Consider the following 24,549-nt stretch of genomic DNA (forward strand, 5'->3'; position numbering starts at 1 on the left):
GAGAATACTTAGGGGACATAAAAAGAACAATGATATGTTATGTTCTAGGTTTTAACAATCCTATTACTTTCTAGAATTTAAAAGAATGGAAGAATATGGTCTAGCAGTAAAAAAAAGTACTAGGCTTTTATAATTTTATTTAAATCTTAAACCTCTTAAAATGTACTGTTAAAATTGCCGTAATTAATATTACAGTTCTGGAGAGCTAGTTCTTAGAAACATTGTTTTAAAGACAGTAGTTACAGATTCAGGATTTGCTTTAATTGATTTTTAAATAAAATATATTTGAGTATCTATCAAAAAAAGAATTTAATTCAGCCCATATTTGCTGATTATAGACATTATAAGTTTATGAGTTTCATTCATTCTTAGAGGATTATACTTTTCTAATTTTTTTTATCATATTCCTTGAAAATCAGTGGCAAGGTATGGGAAAGAGAAGAGTGTGTTGTGTACATTTTTAAAAAGAAATTTCCTTATTTTATAGACACAACATACCACCTTATATTTTACTGTTATAATGCAATAATGGCAAAAGCAGTAGAACTTCAGGTCAAACAACTCTTGCTACTAATGTAAACTCATTCTCAGAAAACCATTCTCACATAGACAGTGGTTAGAAAAAAGTACAGGAATGTGCTACAAAAATAGAGCCACAAGACTTCTCACAAGTAAAAGAAATCCTCTATAGAAGTCCACAGTTGACCAAGGTCCAGCCTCCTTAACAGTGAGCAACAGGGAATATGCTGCCAAGTTACCATCTTCAGTTCTGAGAGTGAGTTTACATGCTTCCCCAATGGCACAAAGTCTCATGACGATCCAATGAATCAACAGACACTTGGGAAATATTAATAAACAATTTTTTATGAACTATTACAACAAAGAACTTCAGCAAGAAGGAAAATGAAGTTTATGATCTTTGAGTAAACATTTTTAGTGTAACAGTCTCTGCGACCAGATATTGAAAGAGAAAAAAATCAAGCTTATAAAACACCATTTCTCTGTTATCAACTGCAATACACTAAAAATAGGATAATGGAAATACATGTTCTTAAAGCATTTCCACAAGAAATGTCCATAATTATGACATTCTAAATCATTTAGCAATTGTATATGCTACATTAACTAAAACAAAGATATTCCTTATTGCACATTTTAAAATTGGAAGAATACTCTAGCTTAAGTGGGGATATTTAGGGGGAAAATATTTTGGCTCAAAATGTATACTGCGCCAAGGCAGCTTTATTCTAAAAACATAAATCTTTTAAAATAAACTTTTATATTTTGAAGCCAATAATCCTTTAACTCGATGAATAGTTCATAGTCCATTTTCTGACTAAGTGTCAGAGGTTAAATTTACAGGCCCTGTTTTAAGGCCTGTGAACATCCCTCACACCTGAGAATCAGGTGTAGGTGGAGCTTCATCTTTAAAGCCTGAATGCATTAAGTCTTTTGCAGCAGGTGGTGGCCCATAGTCTTGGGGACCATGAGTTGGAGGTGGTAATGGGGCACCAGAAATGAAGTACTCTCTTGGTCCAAATGAGCCTAAAGTTCTAAATGGTGCTGGTGCAGGTTCTGGAAAAAAATCACGAGGGTCAAAAGGCAAATCCCGTTTTCCAGGTGAAACACCTGGTGCATATTCTCTGAAGCCTATTGGTGGATGAATACCAGGACCTGGAAAATAAAAAGGAAGTTATGTAAATACCCAGAAATTTCTGAACTAGGGTGATTTCAAGTATGTTGATATTATAGTCTTTAATTTCTCTCAAGCCTAGAACATCAACTGGTGAACATCCTGACTTGCCAGATGAGGCAAACTGAAATGGAACAAGTTTAGGTTATAGACTTTGGCCAACCAGCCATGAAGCAACATATTAAGGATTTAAATATGGCTCTACCTAGCTCCAGGCTTGTCGTTTTTCTTTTCCTACTATATAATTGCAGAATTATTTCTATCTCACAAGAGCTCCATTTATATTTGGAAGTACTATATTACCATGAAAAGATGATAGATTATGAAATAAGAACTTTACTACATCAAAGAAATTTTGATAAAAGGAAATCCCACTATTTATTACTCTATCCATTAAAAATTCATGAAGTATTTCAGCATGGACTTTACACATGCCATCAGAATCAAGGTGCAGGCCCTCCAGGAAAAGGCCTTCCACAGCCACCTAATTAAATCAGCAACATTTATTAGATCACTGTTAAATCCTCCTCTTTAACACTTCCCTCTGACTTTTCTCAAGGTAAGGAGGGTTTGACTTTTCCTTTTCTATATTCTATAACCTACTGCTTATGCTTCCATTATGGGTGATTACAAACTTTATGTTGTAGGATTTTCATATCTGTGACAAAATTTTAAGTTATGGCATGCATCTCATCCACCTTTCCATCTATTGCAGTGCATATCAACAGATTTTCAACAAACATCTGCAGAAGTAATATTTCTGGCTTTTCTGTATATAGCCCCTTATCCTTGTCTATGAGAGATAGCTATTGCCTATCTCAGTATAAGATTATGTAGTGTCCCATATGTGCCAGAAAACTGGAGGAAAAGTTAAAATGTACTCAGCTTTATCCTTTCATTGTTAAGACCTGAGATAGCAACCAACTGTTTTAGCAAGCAATAGAAGTGGAAGATGAATGTGATTTATAAGTCAATCACTACTATTCAGATCATCATACCAAAAGGTGGAGGAATTGGCTGAGGCCCAAAAGGCCCACCGAGCTGAAGTGGCAGTCCATACCGAATGGGAGGTGGTGGAGGCCATCCCATTGGGGGTCCCATGGGGGGGCCCATGAAGGGTACCCCTGAGAAAGGAGGGGGCCCATTCATAGCCATATGAACCTGCAATTTAAGATTTGAAAGAAGTTAAAAGTTTTAAAATTCCTATGTATTAAGACAAAGTACCAACACCGATAAAAGCTAAAACCCAAAACAGGCACCTGTCCAGAGAACACCATCAGTGCAACAAAACTCTACCCACCCCTCCTGTGTATTCCCACTGACAGCTTACAGAAGTTGGAAGGATGCCACAAGAGGGACCAGTTTGTTACTGATTATATCTGCACAGGAAAGGGAAAGGCAAGAGGACTGGCAGAGGTTGTTAACAGAGGTGATTTCTGACCAGTATGTCATGTTGTATTCACTACAATCTATTTCAAAGGGACTCCCCCCCTCCCCATCACTTCCCTTTCATCACAATAGCTCATTACTTCCATATTAAGAATGAACAGAATAAAATGAAAAATCCATTCTCTACCCATGTAATAATAGCTACTATTCAGAGTATCTTCGGTAAGTCTTTCATATATTATTCAACCTCTGAGATCTTTAAGTAGACTGTCTTGTTTTAAATAAGAGGGAACAAAAGCAAATGGAATATCATAATTTGTTGAAGGCCACACTGCATATTAAAGAAACTCAATCCCAGGTTTGCCTCCAAGCCATGCTTTTCCCACCTCTACTCCTCTCTAACAATGGGTCTTTGCTCTCTTTTAAATCTTCTACTACAAAGGGGTTTGGGGTCTTATCTAAGCTGCCCTTAGATTTCTCCAGAGATGTATATTCCTAGAATATATATACACTGGAACTTGAGAAGTATTTTCCATCACAGTGCTATATACACAAATTAGGAAGAAAAGGCTTTAATATTTACTTTCATTTACTGTACACCATTTGAGATATTGATTTATCATTTCCTATGAGTAGTGGGTTTGAAACTAAACAATTAAAAATTTATTTTATTATAGAGCTTCAGAAGACCTACCAGATATAATAGCAACACAGTTACAAGAGAATACACTTATGTGAACAAATGAGACCATTGCTTGGGACTGGCTCAAGAGGTCATTTCAGATTATCATTGTTTCACTGAAACAGTATTTCACTTTCAGAAAATCTGATACCAATCTAATTCAAATCACTCAAAATAGGGTTTGCACAAATGGAGGAATTCTTAAATAACATTCTTCCAAACAAAAATAAAAATGATGAATTATATAATTTATAATGAATTTACTTTGCCTTAGAAGATTCAACACAAAACACCATATAAAGTTAGAGTGATAACTTTTTACATTCTGTAGTTCATTATAGTTGTACACACTTAAGCAACATTCCCAAGTTAAGGAGAAAAGTAAGCTCAATATTGCATGCAGTTTAAAGCAAACAAGATCAGTGTCATGCTCTGAATATCCTTCCCAGAAATGCACAGAATAAAACCCAATTCAGTTCTCAACCTCTAAGTACTTACTCCAACTGGATGCTCAGTCAAAGAAGTAATGGTGGAGACTGAGGGGGTCTCAGGTTCTTGGGGAACAGTTTGCTTTTTAAAAAACAAATGGGATAGTACAAATAGAACACAAAGAAGGATAAAGCAAAGAGAAAGTACTGTAGGAAAGCTACATGTTCCTGCATGACCACATGATTCACAGTAACTACAAAACTTACCTTGCCCTCATTCGTCACCTTAGCTGGAGAAGAACTTCTGGAGCTGCTGTTCATGTGAGCTGGACCACATCCTGGGTCTGTTAGAGATCAAAGAATGGATTCAGACTTATTCTAACATGAAAAGAATAAAAATCCTCCATCCACAATTACAGATTCTTTGAAATTACTTGGTCCTTTACCAGAGGCAATGGGTTTCCCAGATGCCTCAGAAGACCAGTACGAGGTAAAGGTCCATCCATTGACCCTTGGGAAAGAAAGATCAGAGCCCTTGTATGTATTTTTCAGAAGAAATAAACCACTGGTGGACAGGTCAGGGTTCAACAATAACTGGAAAGCAACATTAAAAATGGGTTGCCCAGGGGTTGGGGTCATAGCTCAGTTGTAGAGTGTTTGCCTAGCATGTGTGAGGCACTGGGTTTGATTCTCAGCACACATTTAAAAAATAAATAAAGATATCATGTCCATCTACAATTAAAAATATTTTTTTTAAAAAAAATGGGTTGCCCAATACATAAATCACAATTTATAAAGAGACTTAAGAAAAATAAAGAACTGCCTTGGGTTGATAGAACAGCAGATTAATAAGTACTGGTCCTAAACTTTAAGCTATAGACTTGAAGTATGTGTAGGCTGTTTTTTCTTTAGTCTGTATAACCTGAATTCCAATCTTACCAAGGCTACAGTCCTATTTAGAATTGGAAATAAGACTCAGTATTTCATGTTGGAAATATGTATGCTACATAAAGTTTAAGGCTACTTTTATAATATTTTGGAAAGGAACACCATAGAGATTTAATTTAAAGATAAAGGTTTACACTTCACAGTGTAAAATTTAAAAGAAAAAAACAATACAGGGACCTCCAGGAAAAAAAAAATGTTTTCTATTCTAGAACAGATTTTACAGAAAACATTCACTAAGATAACGTAAGAAATTATCTTCTATGTATTGTACAGGCCCAAATTCTATGTTTTTATTAGAATATTCAAAAGGGAAAAAAAAACAAAACCTTGAAGCAGTTTACTATAAAGCAACATGTGAATGCTCACCAAATCCGTTTCTGGGCATATCTTTTCGATTAAGAGTAGCAGAAGGAGGTCTTCCAGCTGGCTCTGCTGTCAGTGGAGGGGAACATTCTCTATCACTCACGGGGGATGGACCAAAAGAGCCATTATGGTTCAGTGGACCTAAAGACAACAATGCCGTGTTACTACTTTAAGGTAGCCTTCTCCCTGACACCAACCCTCACCTCCTGCTTTAGCAAATCATTCAGATTATTTCATAATCATTACAGACAGAAATAAAAAGTAATTTACATACATTCTGCACCAAGAAATAAAATAGCTCCTTTTACAAAGTGCCCCCTACCTCTCAGAGGAGGATTTTGTAAATTTGGTCTTCCCGGCATAGGTTTTACAATCATGGGTTCATCTTGCTGCATTGCCATCTTTTGGGTCATTTCCAATAGTCTTGAATATTGAGAAAGAATGGGCTGAATTATGAAACAGCAATCTATTCCTTCATAGATAATATCTAGCATAACCTTAAAACACTATAAAACATATAGTAAGATACCAAAATCACATACTTCTGTCTCAAATTAGCAGCTTCCCTTTTCTCTTCAGCTATAGCTCTTTCTGCAGAACGAGCTTTGAGCTATTAAAGAGAAAATATTCAAATTCAGTTGCGGTAGGCTATGCACAAAATAAAGAAAATGGGGAAAAAATCTTACCCAATTATCATGAGCTTTCTTCTCCTGCACAGCAATCTGAAAAAGACAACACATTAAAAAATATGTTTTTAGGGACTCATTATAATAGCCTATAATTGTCTGTATTAGATACAAAGAATTCTGCAACTATAGGACAGTATTAATTACTACCTGGTTTTTAAATGAGCGCTCGGTTTTCTGTAGTTCTTCTTCCAGTTCTTCAATTCTCCGCCTAAGAATTACAACAATTGAATAACATTTGAAACATTCTGACCATTTTCCCTTTATTCCATCAGCTATACTTTTAAAGACTTTATCATACATAAGAAAAACATTTCTATGGTTATATGAATCCAGTGTGATCAAAACTAATACTAACTACAGACCAGGTGCAATGCCACATGCCAGTAATCCCAATGATTGGGAAGCTGAGGCAGGAGGATCACAAGTTCGAGGTCAGTCTCAGCAATTAAGTGGGAACCTATGCAACTGAGACCCTGTCTCAAGGGAAAAAAAAAGGTCTAAGGATGTAGCTTAGTAGTAAAGCACCAAAAATAAATAAATAAATAAAATAAAAACCTAATACTAATAACTTCTTTATCATTTAATTGCTAAAGATTCTGAATGATAAATTATAATTTCTGTAACTGTTCATCAGTGTGTTCTCAAGTAATTCTGCTAGAAATATCTTCCTCCTTAAAACATTTTTTATTTTTTTCAAATTATATCCATAGAAGATTTCCAAGGTCTATCAAATGCCACACTTTTGTGGGTCTTGATACATCACACAGCAAACTGATTTCTTAAAGAATTACTACAACAATCAAAACCCGCAGAATTGTTTGCATTGACCAAGTTCCCTATGATCTTTCCCCCATTGGGTGTAAGTAAATTTTTTGTTAACATTTTTCATTTGTAAAGTTGAAATTTATTTTTTCTCCTGTGTGAATTGAATGTATTCATATCCTCTCGTTATTTATACTTCCATGCTATTTTCTTCTATCTACATAATGTAAAAAAAGATTAAAAAAGAAAGCTAACACTAGATCATTAGACATTGACACCCTCCTTTAGAAACTGAACTCACTTGTAATTTTTAACTTCCTGTACAGCGGAAACCACCGTTTCATCTGCAGCTGACAGCCGCTGCTCTTTTTCTAGTCTCTCATATTCTTCGTGGCTTAGTTTCCTAAAATAAAGCCAGTTATCAAATCAAAAGTTTCTCTTTGTAAATATCACTTCCCACAATTCTATAAAATGCTTAGGCACATAAAATAGAAATTCAAACCTGCAATTTCGTAAATCAAACTCTGGCAAATCACTTACATTTTCTAACTTCTCCTCTTAATTCTCTACTTACCAGTAAATAAAATAAATGTGAAAACAACATGTGCCCCAGGGGCAAGTATCCTGTGTGTAAGATAATAAAAACTCACTTTACTTCAATGTGGAAGATCAGGACTGATCAACCTAACATAATTAAACATATTAGGATAAAGCAGGGGATAATTCTTTTCTCGTTTCTGCCATGGGTAGGACACTAAGTATATCTTTGTCATGGAGGAACTCTTTTCTCAATCCAAGACTGGTACCATAATAAAGATATAGTCAGTCAAAGAAAAAATCTTCTAGAATATGTCTTTTTAGCTATGCAATTAACGACAGAACATTTTTCACACTTTAGATATCTATTTCAAAAGAATTGCAATTAAGCAAAAAGACAAACCTGAGTTTTGATAATGTCTGAAAATAAGCCAAACTGACCCACGATCAGAGTATTATCTACTGACAAGTTTTAACTCTGATCATGAAACTCAAGATGTTCATCTACTGAGACAAAGGTAGCCACATTTAATGATTTAAAAAATACTATTTTCTGCTATCCTTGTATTACTTTAGCCATAGTTCCAATTCAAAAGATAATTAAATTGAAACTTAATTTTCCATAAATCAGAAGAACTATAGTAAAAAAGGATTATTGATACCAAATAGAAAAAGGGGATTATATATTCTTATATAGCTTCTCATTTAATTCTTCAGCAAGTATTTTATGAGTGGCTATAATATACTAGTTACCTTGTAAGATGCTAAAGAATAAAAGATCTCACTGTTTCAGGTATAAATGACACCTAAAGGAATATAATAATTTTCCCCACTGGCTTAAGAAGGAATATGGAGAAAACTGAATCTTGAAGGACAGAGAGAATTTTGTTTCCAATTATCAAAGAGTTAGTCTGAGAGCACTAAGAACAATCAAAACATCTTTATAAGAATATAAAAATGTGTTTGAAAGGATCCAAGCTAAAAAGGCAGTGAAGATATATGTATGTGGCCAAGATCCATTAGAAAAAGGAATCTCAGAATTACAAGTAAGGCTGGCACTTTAAGGTACTTTTCTCCTAGATTTACCCACATATTGAAGATAACACAAAGATATAATGAGTTTGAACTAAGCCTTCATCAAATTCCTGGGCTTAGAGGTAAAAACAAGTGTTTGGGGCTACAAATAAAGGGACCCTTAATAAAAGCCCTAGCCTTTGAGTTTAGATTAGAAAGTACTGCACACTTAAGTGATGAACAGGCAAAAAATCCAAAAGGAACAATACTGAAACATTGAAAAGACAAGTCATTTTTGAATTATCTTAATTGCTGACTAAGTTTAAAGTGACAGACAATCTTACTCAAGTAACCTCAACACTTTTATATAAAAAGATAACTTCATCTTAGTCCTCAAATTTCATCTATAATTATCACAACAATGTTAGCCAATCAAAACTGATCAGGCACTCCATAAGACAAAATTCTGTGAGAAAAAAATCCCACAGAAAAGGAAACCACCTAATGGGGTTATCCGCACATGTTTTAAAATCACTGTGCTTTATATACTCAAAAAAGTAAAGTCAAGATTATGAATTTCAGGTTTGGGAATATAGTTTAGTTGTTAGAGTGCTGCCTTGCATGCACAAGGCTCTGAGTTCAAACCCCAGCACCACAAAAGAGGAAAAAAAAAAGATTATGAATTTTGTCAAAGGATTAGAAACTATAAAACCAAGAAATAGTTGAGTGTGGTGACCTACCTACAATCGAAGATACTCAGGAGGCAGAGGCAGAATGATGAGATTAAAGATAGCTTGGAAAGCAGTAAGACACTAGTCCCTTATGAGAAAGAGCAAGGAGTCTGGGGAGGTAGCTCAATAGTAGAGCACATGGCTCAAGGTCCTGGGTTTGAGCCTTAGTACTGAAATAGGACTGGGGTTGTGGCTCAGTGGTGAAGCACGTGCCCCACATGTGTGAGGCACTGGGATCAGTCCTCAACACCACATAAAATAAATAAAATATTGTGTCGGGCTGGGGATGTGGCTCAAGCGGTAGTGCGCTCGCCTGGCATGTGTGCAGCCCGGGTTCAATCCTCAGGACCACATACAAACAAAGATGTTGTGTCCGCTAAAAACTAAAAAATAAATATTAAAATTCTCTCTTTCTCTCTCTCTTAAAAAAATTCTATAAAAAATAAAATAAAATATTATGTCCATCTACAACTAAAATAATATTTTAAACCCTGAACTTTTTAAAATCCTAAACTCAATGAATGATTTTAGCAGCAGATTTGGGAAGTAAAATAAATCCTAGCGCTTTTAAGACAGGTCAGAAGAAAATATCCAGAAGAAGTAAATCCAGAATGTAGGAGGCAGGGGAAATCAAATTCTAATATGCATTATTATAATCAGAAGAGAGAATGAGGTAAAATCAACATTTAAAAAAAGACTCAAGAAATATTTAATGGTCCCAAACAACATAACTGCAAGAGGAAAAAGTGGGTGGGGTGGGGAAAACTACACCTAGGCACTTCCCAATAAAACTGATAAAAAAACAGAGAAATGACTACAGGAACTAGGGGAGGGATAAGACCAAACAACAATGATAATGGACTCCATAAAGAAAAAATTTAGAACAGATGGTAATTAATTGGATATTTTTAAATTGCTAAAACTAAGTAACAGTCAAAATTCAGTAGCCAAAAGAGAGATCCTTTAAAAATGGAAACTGGTTTTAACTCTAATCATGAAGTTCATGTCAACCTAATACAGATTATAAAGGTAGCAATATTTAGTGGATAAAATACTATTCTGTTTATCCTTGTACTACTTTGATACACTAATCAAATCTATCATTAAAGGACAATGTTCAAATAGAATGAAAATAATTTCAAATATGAAACCAACAGTGTAGAATGCAGAACTACAGAAACTTTAAATATGTGTATAAATTGAATGAATGTCTTATGGAGTTCACAGTATATGAAGTACTAACATACAATGCCACAACAGTTATCTGATTCGGGAGCTACTTAAAGCCCATAAAAAAAATAATAAACCTATTAATCTATGTCAGGTTTTTATTAAATCCAGAATATATACCATGGCCTTTAAATTATGAGAAGATGAATAAAATTATAATTATAATTATATAATTACAATTATATAATTATAATTCCATTATAATTTATGATTACATCAAGCTTATACAGGGGATGAGGAAAATAATTAAAAATATTTAAACTATTAAAAAGATACAAGGAAGAAAAAAAGAACAGGTCATCAAATAGAAAGCAAATTCTTCATAAACCACAGGCACATATTGACATGGACAGACATATTTTAGAAAGTCCACTCAAGCAGCTATAGAGAAAATTACTAAGAATTTGAAATAAATTATATAAAAATATAAATAATGGAGAATGAAGACAGATGACCTAGGTTAGAAACAGAAAAGATGACACAGGCATGAACTAACATAGTACCTGGGGATGAGTAAAAAGAGTACAAACCACAGATGATGACTGAATGAATTTTGGAGGAGTTGAGGAAAATAGTGCTATAATTTAACTGCATTACAAAGAAAATTAATTGCCATTTAGGTCATTCATATTACTAGTAGGGACAGAGAAAACAAGTGTTCTCTTAAATAAAAAGTGATAAAATGAGAAATGTTTCTTTGAAACAGGCCAGGCATTTAGAACTGGCCTGAACAAAAATTTGAGATTCTAAAAAGGTCGCTTGGAGATCACAGAATTTTAGAAAAGTTAATGGGAAGGTTTCAATATTTAATGCATTAATTAGGCAACAGAAGTCAAAATACCTAAAAATAGTTAGGTCTATAAGAAGGTCTGTCTTTGCTTTAACAAGATATATATATATATATATATATATATATATATATATATATGCCGAAGAGTAAAATCAGGTGCAAACAAACAAAATCTGACACAAAAAAACCTATTTTTAGAGAATTCAAGTATTTTTGTGGATTAAAAACTTCAAATGAACTTTCAAAAAATAACTAGCTCCACACTGAGAAGATTAATATATAAATATATACTACAAACAAGTACTTCTGTAATCATAACTCCTAAGGTCCTTGCCACAGTTCAATTTTTAGTGTGAACATCTGAGATATTCAAGTCCAAAACTTGTACCATCAATAAGTAAATATTATTCCTTTTTGAAGTTTTTATTCTACTAAAACATGTCATTCCAAATCACTCAGTATTTTTAAAGGTCCAGAGTTAGAGATAAAAGTTCAAAACATTAGAATTACATAACTGATTACAATGAAAGGTAATTAAAATAAATAGTGGGATCATAGAAAGGGCCTAGATCTTTTGAGAGGTATTTCCACATCAGTGACTGTTAATACCAGTTTACCACTTCCTGCCTTCATATGAATTTGACAATTGATTACGATGTCCTCACAGCCTTAGTTTATGGTTCCAACTACCTCAGGACTCTTAAGACTGACGATGGAAAGAAAAATGCAACTTATAGGACACAAAACACAAAGGAAAAAAGACAAATCTCTACTTATTACAACTAGAAAAAATTGTAAATAATCTTAAGAAAAGATAAAATTATCTGTTAGTTCACACAGTGATAACAATAACAAACAATGAAAATCTTACTTTTGTAGTGCCATCTCATTTTGCTGGTAGAGTTCATTTAAAATCTCCACTTTCTGCCTAAGAGTTTTGCATTCCTCTTCCAGTTCAGCTTTAGAAGACCGTAGTGAATTGCAGTCACTTTCTAATTTCTTTATTTGGTCTGTAAAGGATAAAACAGCTTATCTCTATATGTGTACAAGGACTTAAGAACTTGTTTGAGGGAGTAGTGCCAAGAAAAGTAAGAAGCATGAAAGCAAGAAGCCATTCTTTATCTTTCCAATAAAATTTTAAGTCTTTTCAACATGGCAATTTCTTCTCAAGAAGAACCCACCTTCTAGATTACATATTGTGGACATCAAGGTGCTTTGCTTAAGTTGTAAAAGTTTTAGATCCTCTTCAACTACTGATATTGTAGTTTGTGTCTAAAAATTGCAGAAAAGAGAGGTATTCTTAAAAGTGAGGCATAGGAAGAATTCACAGGCACTATGGGACTCTTACAAAGAACTATACCCGAGAGACATCCATCATCTGCTTAATTTGATCTTTGATCTTCTCGTTCCGATCACCTAAAAAACAAAAGACTTTTAGCTTTTCCTTTCCTTACTTTTAACTCTATATTCTCCTAACTTCCCCAAACTAAAGAATGATTGTGTTCAAACACCGGAAGAAAAAAAAATCAATTAAATAATTAAACTGATTAGACTAATGACTTTTAAGAGAATTGCAAGCTTAGATTTAAAAAAAAAAAGAAAGAGGTGAATTTCAGACTGGGGTTGTGGCTCAGTGGTAGAGTGCTCACCTAGCATGTGTGAGGCACTGAGTTTGATCCTCAGCATAAAAATAAATAAAAGTACTGTGTCTGTTTTTTTTTTTAAAAAGGTGAATTTCTAGTTTGCACAACTAAAATGTTATCTATGTTATTCTTGTAAGATAAAAGCTTTTCTTCTCTCTCAGATCTATCTTCACCTGGGCAAGTAAGTGTCTTGTTTTGAAAGATTCAATCCTCTATTTTCTCCCTGAATCTACTACCAGGTGTGGTTTGAAATACTTGCTATGTAAGCAATATCCAACTTGGGAGAAAACATCTGGAAATATTTTCCTCATCAGTAAACATTGTTACACTCCCTCTCTAGCTTTCTGATAGTCTCTAGCCTCTGTTCTCACAGCCTTAGTTTATGGTTCCAACTACCTCCGGACTCTTAAGACTGACTGTGGACTTAAAACCACAGAGCCATAGAGATGATGAGTATCAAAATCAAGTATCATCTGCATAAGTTAATAAATAAATTTCTCTTACTGTACAATGTTCAATACTTAGAGGTATAGGATGTGACTATTGTAGCTGCAGTGTACTTACTAGTTTTCAATGGGATAGGAAAAGTCAAGTGTTCTTCATATGCCTATTGCTACATTATACCCCAGCAACCCACCTCTGCCAATGCAACAGACATATCTATAGATCCAGTGATATGTGTCTACAACCCTGAAGCTTAAGAAGAAATTCAGCCAGCTGAAAAGTGGCATCTGTATACTTAATTAAAGACAGGAAAGAAAAAAAGGATTCAACCTCCCTGAGACTGATCTTACCTGCTAACTCTCCATTGGTTAATTCATCTGACTCATCTCGACTTTGATCCTCAGATTCAGATTCACATTGTAACCGATTCAACTGTGTGATGTAATTAGTTAGAGCCTAGAAAAGAAGCAAAAGGTTGGAAGACTCTCGATTTTAATTCAAAGATTTCAGGAGAATTCATGAGATGAAACATGTATTTGGAGTATAAACTTACATTAATAGTATCATCTTTAAGACTAAGCGTTACTTGTAAATCTTTCTGTAACTTCTCAAATGATTTCATTTGTTCACTGAGCTCAGCGTGTGATGTACTCCAGTCTTTCACTTCCTGCTGCAACTGAAAAGTCAAAACACATGAATTCCTATGGGTTAGGGAGGGGTTTCTGCACTGGATACATCAGGACTACAAGACTTAGACAAAGAAATACAGAGCCATACTCCTCGGTGGCCTCCCTCAATCGAGGAGGTTGAGACCTTGGTTAAGGAAGAGGGCAGAGTGGCCTCAACTCTCACAGCTGCAGTAAGAACATCAGAGCTATCAGGAAGTTGACCCTGTTTATTGCATTCCCCAGAAAATTGCTGCCAATTCAAATAATTTACCTCCAGCAGGAATGGCTGGGCACATATGACTGTCTCCTAAATTTAGATTCCTTATCATGTAATCTTCCCTTGGCCGGTGAATCAGTAACTACTCAAAAGAGGATCATAAAATACTTAATTTTCTGGTTTAAAAAGTTTCTTTGAGGCTATGCAAGTTAATAACTGATTGACATTTGATAAGAAAAGCAATAATCCAAAAATCCAAAACAGATGGAGACCATATATATGCACTCAATTTGGGGAGCATTGTTTAAACTTTGCATATCTAGAAAAGGTCCTACATGAATATTCCTTACCTCAGAAACAGATCCAAAAAAGATACAAGATAATGATATTCACTTCTCTAGTTTACATTATGTATGACATCAAATTTTATTTACCTGCTCTTTCTTCTTCTTAAGCATGGTATTTTCTTTCTGAAGCTGACAGCATTCCAACTTCACCTTCTCTTCACAAAGCTTAGCTTCATTAAGGACAATGTGAAGCTAATGCAAAACACTACAGTTAGTGAATTAATTCCAAAGAAAAAACAAAGTTATACTTTCCCAAACCACACATCATACAGTTCTCATTTTTTGCACATTTTAGCACACCTCAAATTTTTGGTCTGCAACAAAACTAAGATATAGTATTAATATCCGTTAGCAAGAGTTGGCAGCTTTACCTCTGAAAGTTCAGAAGTATTCACTGAAATGACATCTTTAAGCTTCTCTATAGTTTTCTTATTTTCCATTATCTGCCAGGTGAAAACAGAACACAAAATATGCATTAGGATTTCAGTAGAAATACTGATATATATGTGTGTGTGTGTGTACACACACATATATATACTAAAAAGATAAACACAACAAAATTTTTGTCAAGCCATCCCATTACATTTCAGGTAAATGCAGGGGATCCAGCTTTGGACTAAGCAAAAAATCAAGAACTGAAAGAGATGAGGGAAAATGAAGTCATAAATATTTCATGGCATCCACAACCTTACTGTTTATGAGATAACCAGAAAAAAAAGGTCAAAGTATAGAAAATCATAATGCAATAAGTAAATAAAATGTTTTAAAGCATAGAAAATTAACTAATTAATTACTGTTTCAAGTAAACCAGTTCAAATTAGTAATTTTTTTCTAGTGATAGAGAAAAAAATTTCCCAAGATCATTTTTAAAATTTTCTTATCTGAAGTAAAAAATGATAAAATTTAAGGAAGAATAGACTAATCTCACATACAGAAGAAATCCAAAAAATTTATAAATATACCCGCTCCTTAAGGAAGTGGATATAACTCTGCAATCTTTGTTTGCAATGCCTGGGATTGAATCCTGGGCCTCATGTATGCTAGGCAAGTGCTCTACCATGAGCTGCATCCTGAGCTTGTAACTCTTCATACTTTAACTGTGGGCTGTGCATGGTAACTTCCAAAGAATACAATATGAAAAGGATTGGAAAGAATTTTTACAGTGGAGAAATCTGATAAATACTACCTCAGCTAGGTGATCAAGCTTACTTGGGGGTAGGATATTTTAGAACACACTCTCTACTATCTTTTGCAACTTTTATGTAATTATAGAAACTTATAAAAATTGAAAATGAAACATGAATTGAAAATGAAATAAATTTTTTTAAGTACAGAAAATTGATTAATTCATTACTCTTTCAAGTAAAAAGTAAACAAATACTGTTCAACTGGACAATAGTTTTTTAGTTGTTCTGCATGTTTCCAAGGGCAGAGCAAAGCAATATGAAAATTATCCAAGGTTGAGAATAAAAATATTTCCTAGGCCCATAAAAATAATTTGTTGTATCAGTACTTAAAAGTTCCACAAAATGGGCAGAAGTGGGTTCAACTTCCTTGGCTCCTAATCTTACTTTAGTTAACAGCTAGACTAAGTTTAACTTAACCAATTTTACAAAATATTCCAAAAGCCAAATTGCAGTAACACTTAGCAGCAAAACTCTTACCAAGTCCTGATTCTTAGCTTTCTGTTCTTTCTCAGATTCTAACATAACATGAAGACTTTTAGCTCTCTCATCCAGAAGTTCATTAGCTTTTTCAAGAAGCTTCATTTTATCCTGGAAAAAATAGGTGTCAAGATTACTCACTCATTACATTTACTTTTGAGTTTAGAATGTAATTCCCCCCAAAAAAGGGATTTTTACCTTGTAATTAGTTGTTTCATCAGAAAGAATCATTTTTTGTTTCATGGTTTCTTGAACCTGTTTCTTTGATTCCTTCACCTATGCAAATAAAGCATTCAGAATTAAGATACACAAATTATAGTGCTACTATACAAGTTACTTCCAGACAAGTGACCCTTTCCAGAAGAAAGCAGTACTTAATACATGACTGCTTAGAATTTGGATGATTTGTAGGAAATAATGAAAAAAATTTTAAAATACGATTTTTAAATTAAAACAGGTAGAAATGATTCAAGCTAGAACCAAAGGAGAAAGAAACAAAAAAATAATTATACCTTCTGTTCATAATTTGACAATTTCTGCACTAGTTCTTCATTTTCTTTTATGAAATTGTTCACCTTTTTGGAAATTTGCTGTTCATTGACTAAAAGGGGGAAATATACAAGATTATTACAATCACTAAATGAAATTCAATTATTCAATCTACTAAAAGCAAAGACATGTTATATGGTACTATGAGGAAATACTTCTTAGCATAGCTATTATGCTTTTAAAAAGAAATCTATGCTTATTAGCAATAAGAGTATAAAAATTATTAAAATTTAAGAAAAATATAAGAACAATGATATTTTGCTTGGTGCAATGGTACACACCTGTAATCCCAGTGGCTCAGGAGGCTGAGCTAGAAGGATCCCAAGTTCAAAGCCAGCCTCAGCAAGAGCGAGACACTAAGCAACTAAGTGAGACTTGGTCTCTAAATACAGGAGGTTGGGGATGTGGCTCAGTAGCGTGCCCCAAAGTTCAATCCCAGGTACCCCTCCCATCCAAAATGATATTTAAATTTAAGCTTATTTCACAGATGGGAAATACAGTAAAGTGTTGTAGCTTGATATTCCTCCCTTCTCAAAACACTTTCTTTTCAGAAAATGGAATCATTTAATTCTTTGCAAAGAAAAACAGAAATGAAAACATACTGATTCACATTAACATTCTTTAAATTATCTACTCAATTACTTTATGCATGATTAAATCATTAGCATAGAAATACTCTTCAAATGTAATACATCTGCATTATATCAATATTCAAAGTTAATCTGCCCCAAATTAAAACTTATCATCTCCCTATCCACAATTTGTTCCTCCTCTTTATCTCCTATCTCAGAGTTGGAACCATCATCATCTACTCTATTATCCATGCTAGCAACCTAGGAACAGTAAAATTTTCAGGAGGTAAAAAAGATAATAGACATTAAAAGTCACTGTATCTACTTCTAACATACATAAAACACACATCAAACACCAATACAAAGGGTTATTACAAGTTTAAGAGACCTAAAAATTTACCTTGATATACTCTATCTTTTACCTAGAAGAGAGAAAAAAGATTAAATTTGATATCAAACATCTGCTCAATAGAAACAGCATTCCTAAAACAACAATCAGAATCATAACCAAGTGAGAATTTAATAACATTCTGGTTCAGGATAATAATTTATAGGATTAAAAATAAGTAAAGGTTAACAAGCCTTTTAAATTTAATTGGTAGTGATATTTCATAAATAGCCTCTGACATAAAAACACTAAGATATGCACCTTATTTCACAGTAAATATGTGTGTGTGTATGTGTGTGTGTGTGTGTGTGTGTGTGTGTGTACTCAAAATCATTTACTTGACAATTCTAAATAACCAGGATAAAGTCTAGAAACAATGACTATTCAAAAGGAATCTGAGGAAACAATATTAAAGGCATAATCTTTGTACTAAGATATGCCACTTTCACTCACAAGAAAACATCTTAGAACTCCAATTTAAATTTGGCTATTGGCTGAATTTAGAAACTAAGAGGCTACATCATCTTATTTCTGCAAACCACTAAATGTATAGCAAGAATTCTGAAAGGGAAGACTGCTAGAAGAAAATGCACAAGAAACAAGAGAAATGACAATTAACATATTCTGGAAAGGACAAAAACAATCATTTCCAAAAGACAGCAATAAACTACCTGATAATAAAACGTAAGCAGAAATTTTTTAAAAACATCACTAAATTTCTTTATAACTTAGCATATTACTTGTCCTTTCAAATGTTATAAATGGTGATGGGATACTCAGATGTGTCCATGGATCATCCATGGGATCTTCGTAATAGGAAATTGCATTCAGAAAACTCCAACACAGAAAGAAATGAACATTTCTTTAATGTCATAGCCTTGCTAACCTTTTACTCAAAATGACAACAGAGGAAAATGGGAAGTAGCATAAAAGCAGTCATCTAAGGTAAGGACTAAAGTTCCAAAGTCAAATGCTGAAACTGAGGAGCAACAAGCTAGGAACCAGATCCCACATAACCTAGTGAAAAGAGAAACAGGTACCAGGGTTTTTGAAATGAAAGAAACAAGAGAGAGAAATATAAAATGTTGTCATGTTTTTCCCTTCTCTTTATCCTTCTATTTCCTTTTTCCTTTTAGCTGAGAAAAAGTTCAATGAGATTAGAAAATTCCTCACAGGAATCCAGGCAAACGATTCTTCTATTTAAGAAGGGAATACTTTCTAGGAGATTTTACACTCAATTGTACAAGGAGAGGAAACTTATCTTAACAATGATATGTCTGATATAATTAAGAAATCAGAAAAAGAACAATCAGATTTGAAAAGATTTGTATCCAATGCTTTTGACCTCTTTAACTGTTAGGCTTTTCATATGCAAAGTCCATTTACCTAAAATAATTTTCTTCCAATTATGTTAAATAACTATGAAACAGAATGACCTACAGTACAAACATAAGTATGTATAAGCATATATATATATATATATATATATATATATATATATATATACACACACACACACACTTATACATATATGTACACATATACACAGAGATAGACTAATTCTGCTCAGGAAAAAAAAAGACTTAATGAACAAAACATTTAATGGATTTTTGGACAACACATAATCTATACTTCCAAATAAAAAGGTATGTTCTGAACATATGATCAAATCATAAAATCTGGGAAAAATTTATATAAAAGACTGGAAAAATTATCTCATCTCCTTTTTCTCATTTTACTGTATTTCTTTGCAGCATTTCCCCCTGTTTATATGTGTTTATATTAACATACAGTTCATCAACATTTAAATCTTAGTTTCTCCTTTTTTTCCCCACTTCACATTTAATTGTGAGCATTTTCTGTACCTCAAAGCTTTGAAATAAATACATCTGCCTACTATTCCATTAATTGAACATACAATAACCCCTAAATGAATTATGTTGTGCTAAGTCTTCAATCTAATACACTGTTCCATTGAAAAACATTACCAAAATCTTCAAAGCATAGTTATTTCTTTAAGATAGATTACTAGACATATATGCTACATAAAAGGATATTTATCTAACCTATCCCATCTTTTATCCCACTTTTAAGACTTCTGATACATATGAAACTACTGGTCAGGATGGCTGTAAGAATTACCAGTTCTACCAACTGCACCCACACTAAATTATTTTATAAGGTTAGTTTGACTTAAACCACTAATTTGTGTTTTAGCAACTGAAAAAGAAAAAAAAGGGGGGGGCAGTGACTATATAAAATAATCCTTGTGCTTATGTGCTGAGGTATAAGTAAGTTAATTTACTCACAACAAGAACAGTTCTCCAAAAAAAAATGACAAAGGATACAATCCCAAAGAAAACAGTGAAAACTACAGGCTTCCATGGTAGTCCATAAAAATCAGGCCCAGGTTGAGTATCATCAGGCAATGTAGTAAACAGCTGAAACAGACAAATTAGAAGAAATGGGAAACCTTAAATTTATAACAAAACAGTCACAAAGAATCATGGCAATTCTAAACCAACCTCCTCATCAGAAATCAACCTCCTCAATATTTTCCAATAGCTTCTTCAAGAGAGAGGATACTGGCAGTCTCACATTTTTTGTTGGCTTGCAGTGTTTTCAAGTATAATGAATCTAAATACTTTTTTAAAAAATATTTATTTATGTATCTTTAGTTTTAGGGTGGACACATTGTTTTGTTTTTATATGGTGCAGAGGATGCAACCCAGTGCCTCATGTATGCTAGGCAAGCGCTCTACCACTGAACCACAACCCCAGCCCGAATCTAAATACTTTAAATTGAGCATACATTTCCAGTTTGTAACAGGCCCTATATCATCACATTGTCTAACACCTGGCTAGAATCCCTCTGGATCATTCTTTTCTCTTAGATAACCTGGTTTTTATAATTTAAAAAATTCATTTAAGACAAAAACTTAAATATATGAAAGAACTAATTAATTTTATGGCAACAAATAAAAACAATGATGATATAAGATTTTAAATCTTACTTCCATTCCACTCTTATATAAACAGATAAGTGACATGTAATTTCAGACAACTCTTGAAAACTGGCTTAAACTTCTCTGAATTTAACATCCTTCTATAAAATTCAAAGCCTAATTTTAAATGGTTGCTCAAAGGCAGTGCAGTAAACACCTGCCTATTCTTCCCTGTTTTCACCGCCCTCTACACGTAATAGGAGATAACTGTCATTTGGGCCCAATTCCCCAGCAGTCTCCGTAGGGAAAACACCTGTAGTAACCTTAGCTGTTTGGATTGTTGGCTGCATTTCGGAACATACCATGAGGTTGTCACCTCTATTCCGTCAAAAAAAAAAAGTGCAAGTGGGGAAAGCTCAAGTACACTCTCACCGGCCTCGCTTAACAATACACTCAAGTCCTGCCTGCCTTGGGCCCGACACACTCCATTTCTCCGTTGCCATGACAGTCAGTGCACCCACTCCGCCAGAACTCAGCCACCCGCCTGCCAGAGCTGGGGTCCCTCCCTGGGAATGGGACCGTCACCTCCAGTAGCTTGGCAATGAGGGCTGCGTAGAGCACCGACAGGGGTCCCAGGAGCTCCGGGTCCCCCGGTAAAGCAGTGACAGAAGGCACAGTGGCAGGTACTGAGTCCATGGTGTAGGGACAGCTGAGCGGAAGCAACGCTTCCATGCAGAACAGCACAGGACCCTCTTTCACCGTTTCCTACTTCGGTAGGACCCAGCGCAGGGGGCAGGTACTGGGAGTGAACTTTGCCTTCCTCCACCGCAGGCGCTTTCCGCCCAACGCAAGTAAAACGCGTCATCAGAGGAAGCCCCTGGGCCCACAGCAGTGAGAGGACAGAGGATGCAGAGGGGCGGGCAGGGAGTGGAAAGAACCAACTGCGGAGCCCAGCGGGGGACAGCGCAAGGAGAGCCCAGCAGAAGAGTCCAAATGAAAGGACTCCAGAAGGAAAGAGGCTCACCTGTCCCCGGAACTGGGAGAGGACCAGCGATTTAGAAGGCCCTGGAGGAAGCCAGGGAACTAGCAAAAGGGGATTATAGGCAGAGACTAGGAAAAAGGAGAAAGTCAGGCCTCCCAGCTCCTCCCAGAGCAAAACCCTTTTGTCAACGTGTTGAGACACCAGGTACCTACCTGCCCCAAAAGTGCAGACAGAAGAGGAGAAGCTTCTCCTGCTCCCTTATAAAGGACTACTGCTTGGACTGGGCTTTCCTTCCCTGCTCAATCCAGTCCTGTTACTTTCTCCAATTGTGGATGACACTCTTTTTAAAAAGCCTTACCCTAAGGAATCATGTCATTATCACCCCACTCCGGTGGCTTCATTTCTGGATGCCACATTTTAAGGTTGCATGACTTGTGGAAAAGAACAGAATCATGAATAGCCCCCGAAAAGCACGTGCTAAAAATTGAAGAAACTGGGGACGTTTAACTTGGGGAGGGAATGAACATATGTGGATCTTTAAAAATCTGTCATCAAGTTGATTATAGTCAATTCAAAAGAACAAGAATAAGCAGGAAAGCACTGAAAAAGAAGAGCAATGAAGGGTACAGGGAGGGCAGACTATATAATTAATTCATGTACCCTCGTCCAAGCCCAAGAATACATAGAGATTGTGGGACAGAAGAGAGAATCCAGAAACAGAACCAACTGGACACTTGGGGTACAATAAAAGTTAGTTTGGGGAAAATAGACTTTCTAATAAGTAGCGTTACCACATGGAAAATTATAAAATTGGATTTTTCTCTACTTATTCAAAAGATAAACTACAAATGGATAAGAAACATGAATGTAAAAATAGAAAATAAACAAGTACTAGAAAATATTGGGTGAAATTTTCTATGTATTATGAGTGGGCAAAACCTGCCTCATTGAAAAAATCTTTCCTGGCTGTATCTAAACCTGCTACACACACACACACACACACACACACACACACACACACACACACACACACACACAGTTTGACAATGACAACCTGAGAAAAAATATTTGCAACCTATTATTGTCCAAAGAATCATGTTCCTGAAATATAAAGAACATTATAAATAAAATGGCCAGCAAACCTATACAAAAATGGGCTGAAGAAATAAACAGATCTCAGGAAAAGAAATGCAAATAGCTATAACATATGGAAACATGCTCTGCTTAGCTCATAATGAACAAAATACAAATTAAACCACACCAAGATACCATTTCTCACTTGCATTGGCAAGATCCAAACGTTTGACCACATACTCAGTAGGTGAGAGAATGTGGGGGAATACAAATTCTCAGATAAGTATACAAAATGATACAACCCTTATGAATGAGATTTGGCAACATCTCCCAAAACTGCTTATATATTTACCTATTAACTCAACAATCGCACTTTTTTTTTAACTTTTTCAGTGCTGGGGAAGGGTATCTAGGGCAAGTGCTCTACTGCTGAGCTATAGTCCCCCAGCCCTAACTTCTAAAGATACTGGGAATACAACAACAAATGTTTAAAACTTGTATTTACAAAACTATGTTATTCAAGCATTAATTATAATAATACAAGATGGTCACAAAAGGCTGAAACAACCGTCATCAATGAAAGTTGTTGAATAAACCAAAGAAGAAAGAAAATAATTTTAAATACTGCTAAGAGCTGGTTTCCAGAATATATATTTTTAAAATGAAGTAGAGAAAAATATTTGTAGAATACTAATTGTATCTTAGAAAGTGAAAAAAGATGAGTATATTATTTCTTATAGCTTTGAGGTAAAATTGACATGCAATAAATTACATGTATTTAAAGTGTGCAATTTGATAAATTTTAACATGAAATTATGAAATCACCATTATAATCAAGATAATATACACATCCTTTACTTCCAAAAATATTCTCATTCTCTAGGTAATTCTGCCCTTTGTCACCCTTCCTTCTTGCCCCCCACTTTCCCATTCCTCCAGCAAAATGTCTATCTTAATAGATTGCTTTGTATTCCTCAAGTTTTATGTGTATGGGATAATGTATTTTCTATGGCTTCTCTTATTCAGCATAATTTGAGATTCATCTACATCAGTTTATCTATCATCTATTTTTATTGCTGAGTAGCATTTCATTATATGTACATACCACAATTTGTCTATCATCTATTGATAGACATTTGGATTTTTTTCCAGTTTGGGGCTTTTACAAATATAAAATTCCTCCTATTGCTATATAACTTATCTTTTCTTTGGAAAAGAATGGTTGGATATGACTGGTATATGTTTACCTTTTTAAGAAGGTGATTCTACCACTTTATATCCCCACCAGCTGTGTACCCATCCAGTTCCTCCATCTCCAACCACTCAGCACAATTGTCTTTAATATTAGATATTTAATAAGTGTGTAGTGGTAACTCTTATGCTTCAAAATTGCATTTCCCTGATAATTATGTCAAGCATTTTTAATGTCTTTATTTACTATCTGTTTATCTTCTTTGATGAAGTGTTATTTTACAGGACTATATTTTTTCTAATGAGTTCTAAGAGTTCTTCATATATTCTTGATGCAAGTCTTGATAAATGCTTTACAGTAATTTCCTCCCAGCTTGTGTTTTGTCTATTTCATTCACTTCAAAGTGTATTTTGAATTACAGAGGTTTTAGTTTGATGAATCCCACATTGTCAAATCCTTTTTAATGCTTTTGTTGTCAAATTTAAGAAATCTTTGCCAAACCTAAGTTCAACAAAAATTTTTCTCTTATTTTTTTCCTAGAGGTTTTGTAGTTTTGAGTTTAATATTTAAGTCTGTGAGTTAATTCAGGTGTCTAATGCAAGGCATGG

At 34.4% G+C, this 24,549-nt stretch overlaps 1 protein-coding gene and 1 long non-coding RNA gene across 7 annotated transcripts in view; one reads left to right on the forward strand and one right to left on the reverse strand.

Annotated features, from left to right (window-relative positions):
• Positions 1–24,549, forward strand: part of LOC144373268 (uncharacterized) — a 45,134-nt gene that overhangs the window by 3,898 nt on the left and 16,687 nt on the right. The gene's annotated exons all lie outside the window — the stretch shown is intronic.
• Positions 847–24,549, reverse strand: part of LOC144373264 (transport and Golgi organization protein 1 homolog) — a 161,740-nt gene continuing 138,037 nt past the window's right edge. For 2 of the 6 annotated variants that reach the window (XM_078036367.1, XM_078036370.1), the window contains 21 exons: positions 20,058–20,189; positions 17,761–17,782; positions 16,752–16,840; positions 16,438–16,515; positions 16,240–16,350; positions 14,947–15,018; positions 14,663–14,767; positions 13,897–14,019; positions 13,694–13,799; positions 12,617–12,672; positions 12,438–12,528; positions 12,128–12,266; positions 7,256–7,357; positions 6,340–6,400; positions 6,190–6,225; positions 6,046–6,113; positions 5,826–5,926; positions 5,507–5,644; positions 4,460–4,536; positions 2,692–2,854; positions 847–1,674 (listed from right to left, as the gene is read on the reverse strand). In XM_078036367.1, coding sequence (XP_077892493.1) covers positions 1,391–1,674; positions 2,692–2,854; positions 4,460–4,536; positions 5,507–5,644; positions 5,826–5,926; positions 6,046–6,113; positions 6,190–6,225; positions 6,340–6,400; positions 7,256–7,357; positions 12,128–12,266; positions 12,438–12,528; positions 12,617–12,672; positions 13,694–13,799; positions 13,897–14,019; positions 14,663–14,767; positions 14,947–15,018; positions 16,240–16,350; positions 16,438–16,515; positions 16,752–16,840; positions 17,761–17,782; positions 20,058–20,189 — 2,154 coding nt within the window. In that variant the 3' untranslated portion in view covers positions 847–1,390. The other 4 variants (XM_078036368.1, XM_078036369.1, XM_078036372.1 and 1 more) reach the window with 4 other exon arrangements.

Source organism: Ictidomys tridecemlineatus, unplaced genomic scaffold, assembly GCF_052094955.1.
Source record: "Ictidomys tridecemlineatus isolate mIctTri1 unplaced genomic scaffold, mIctTri1.hap1 Scaffold_335, whole genome shotgun sequence".
Classification (NCBI taxonomy): Eukaryota; Metazoa; Chordata; class Mammalia; order Rodentia; family Sciuridae; genus Ictidomys; species Ictidomys tridecemlineatus.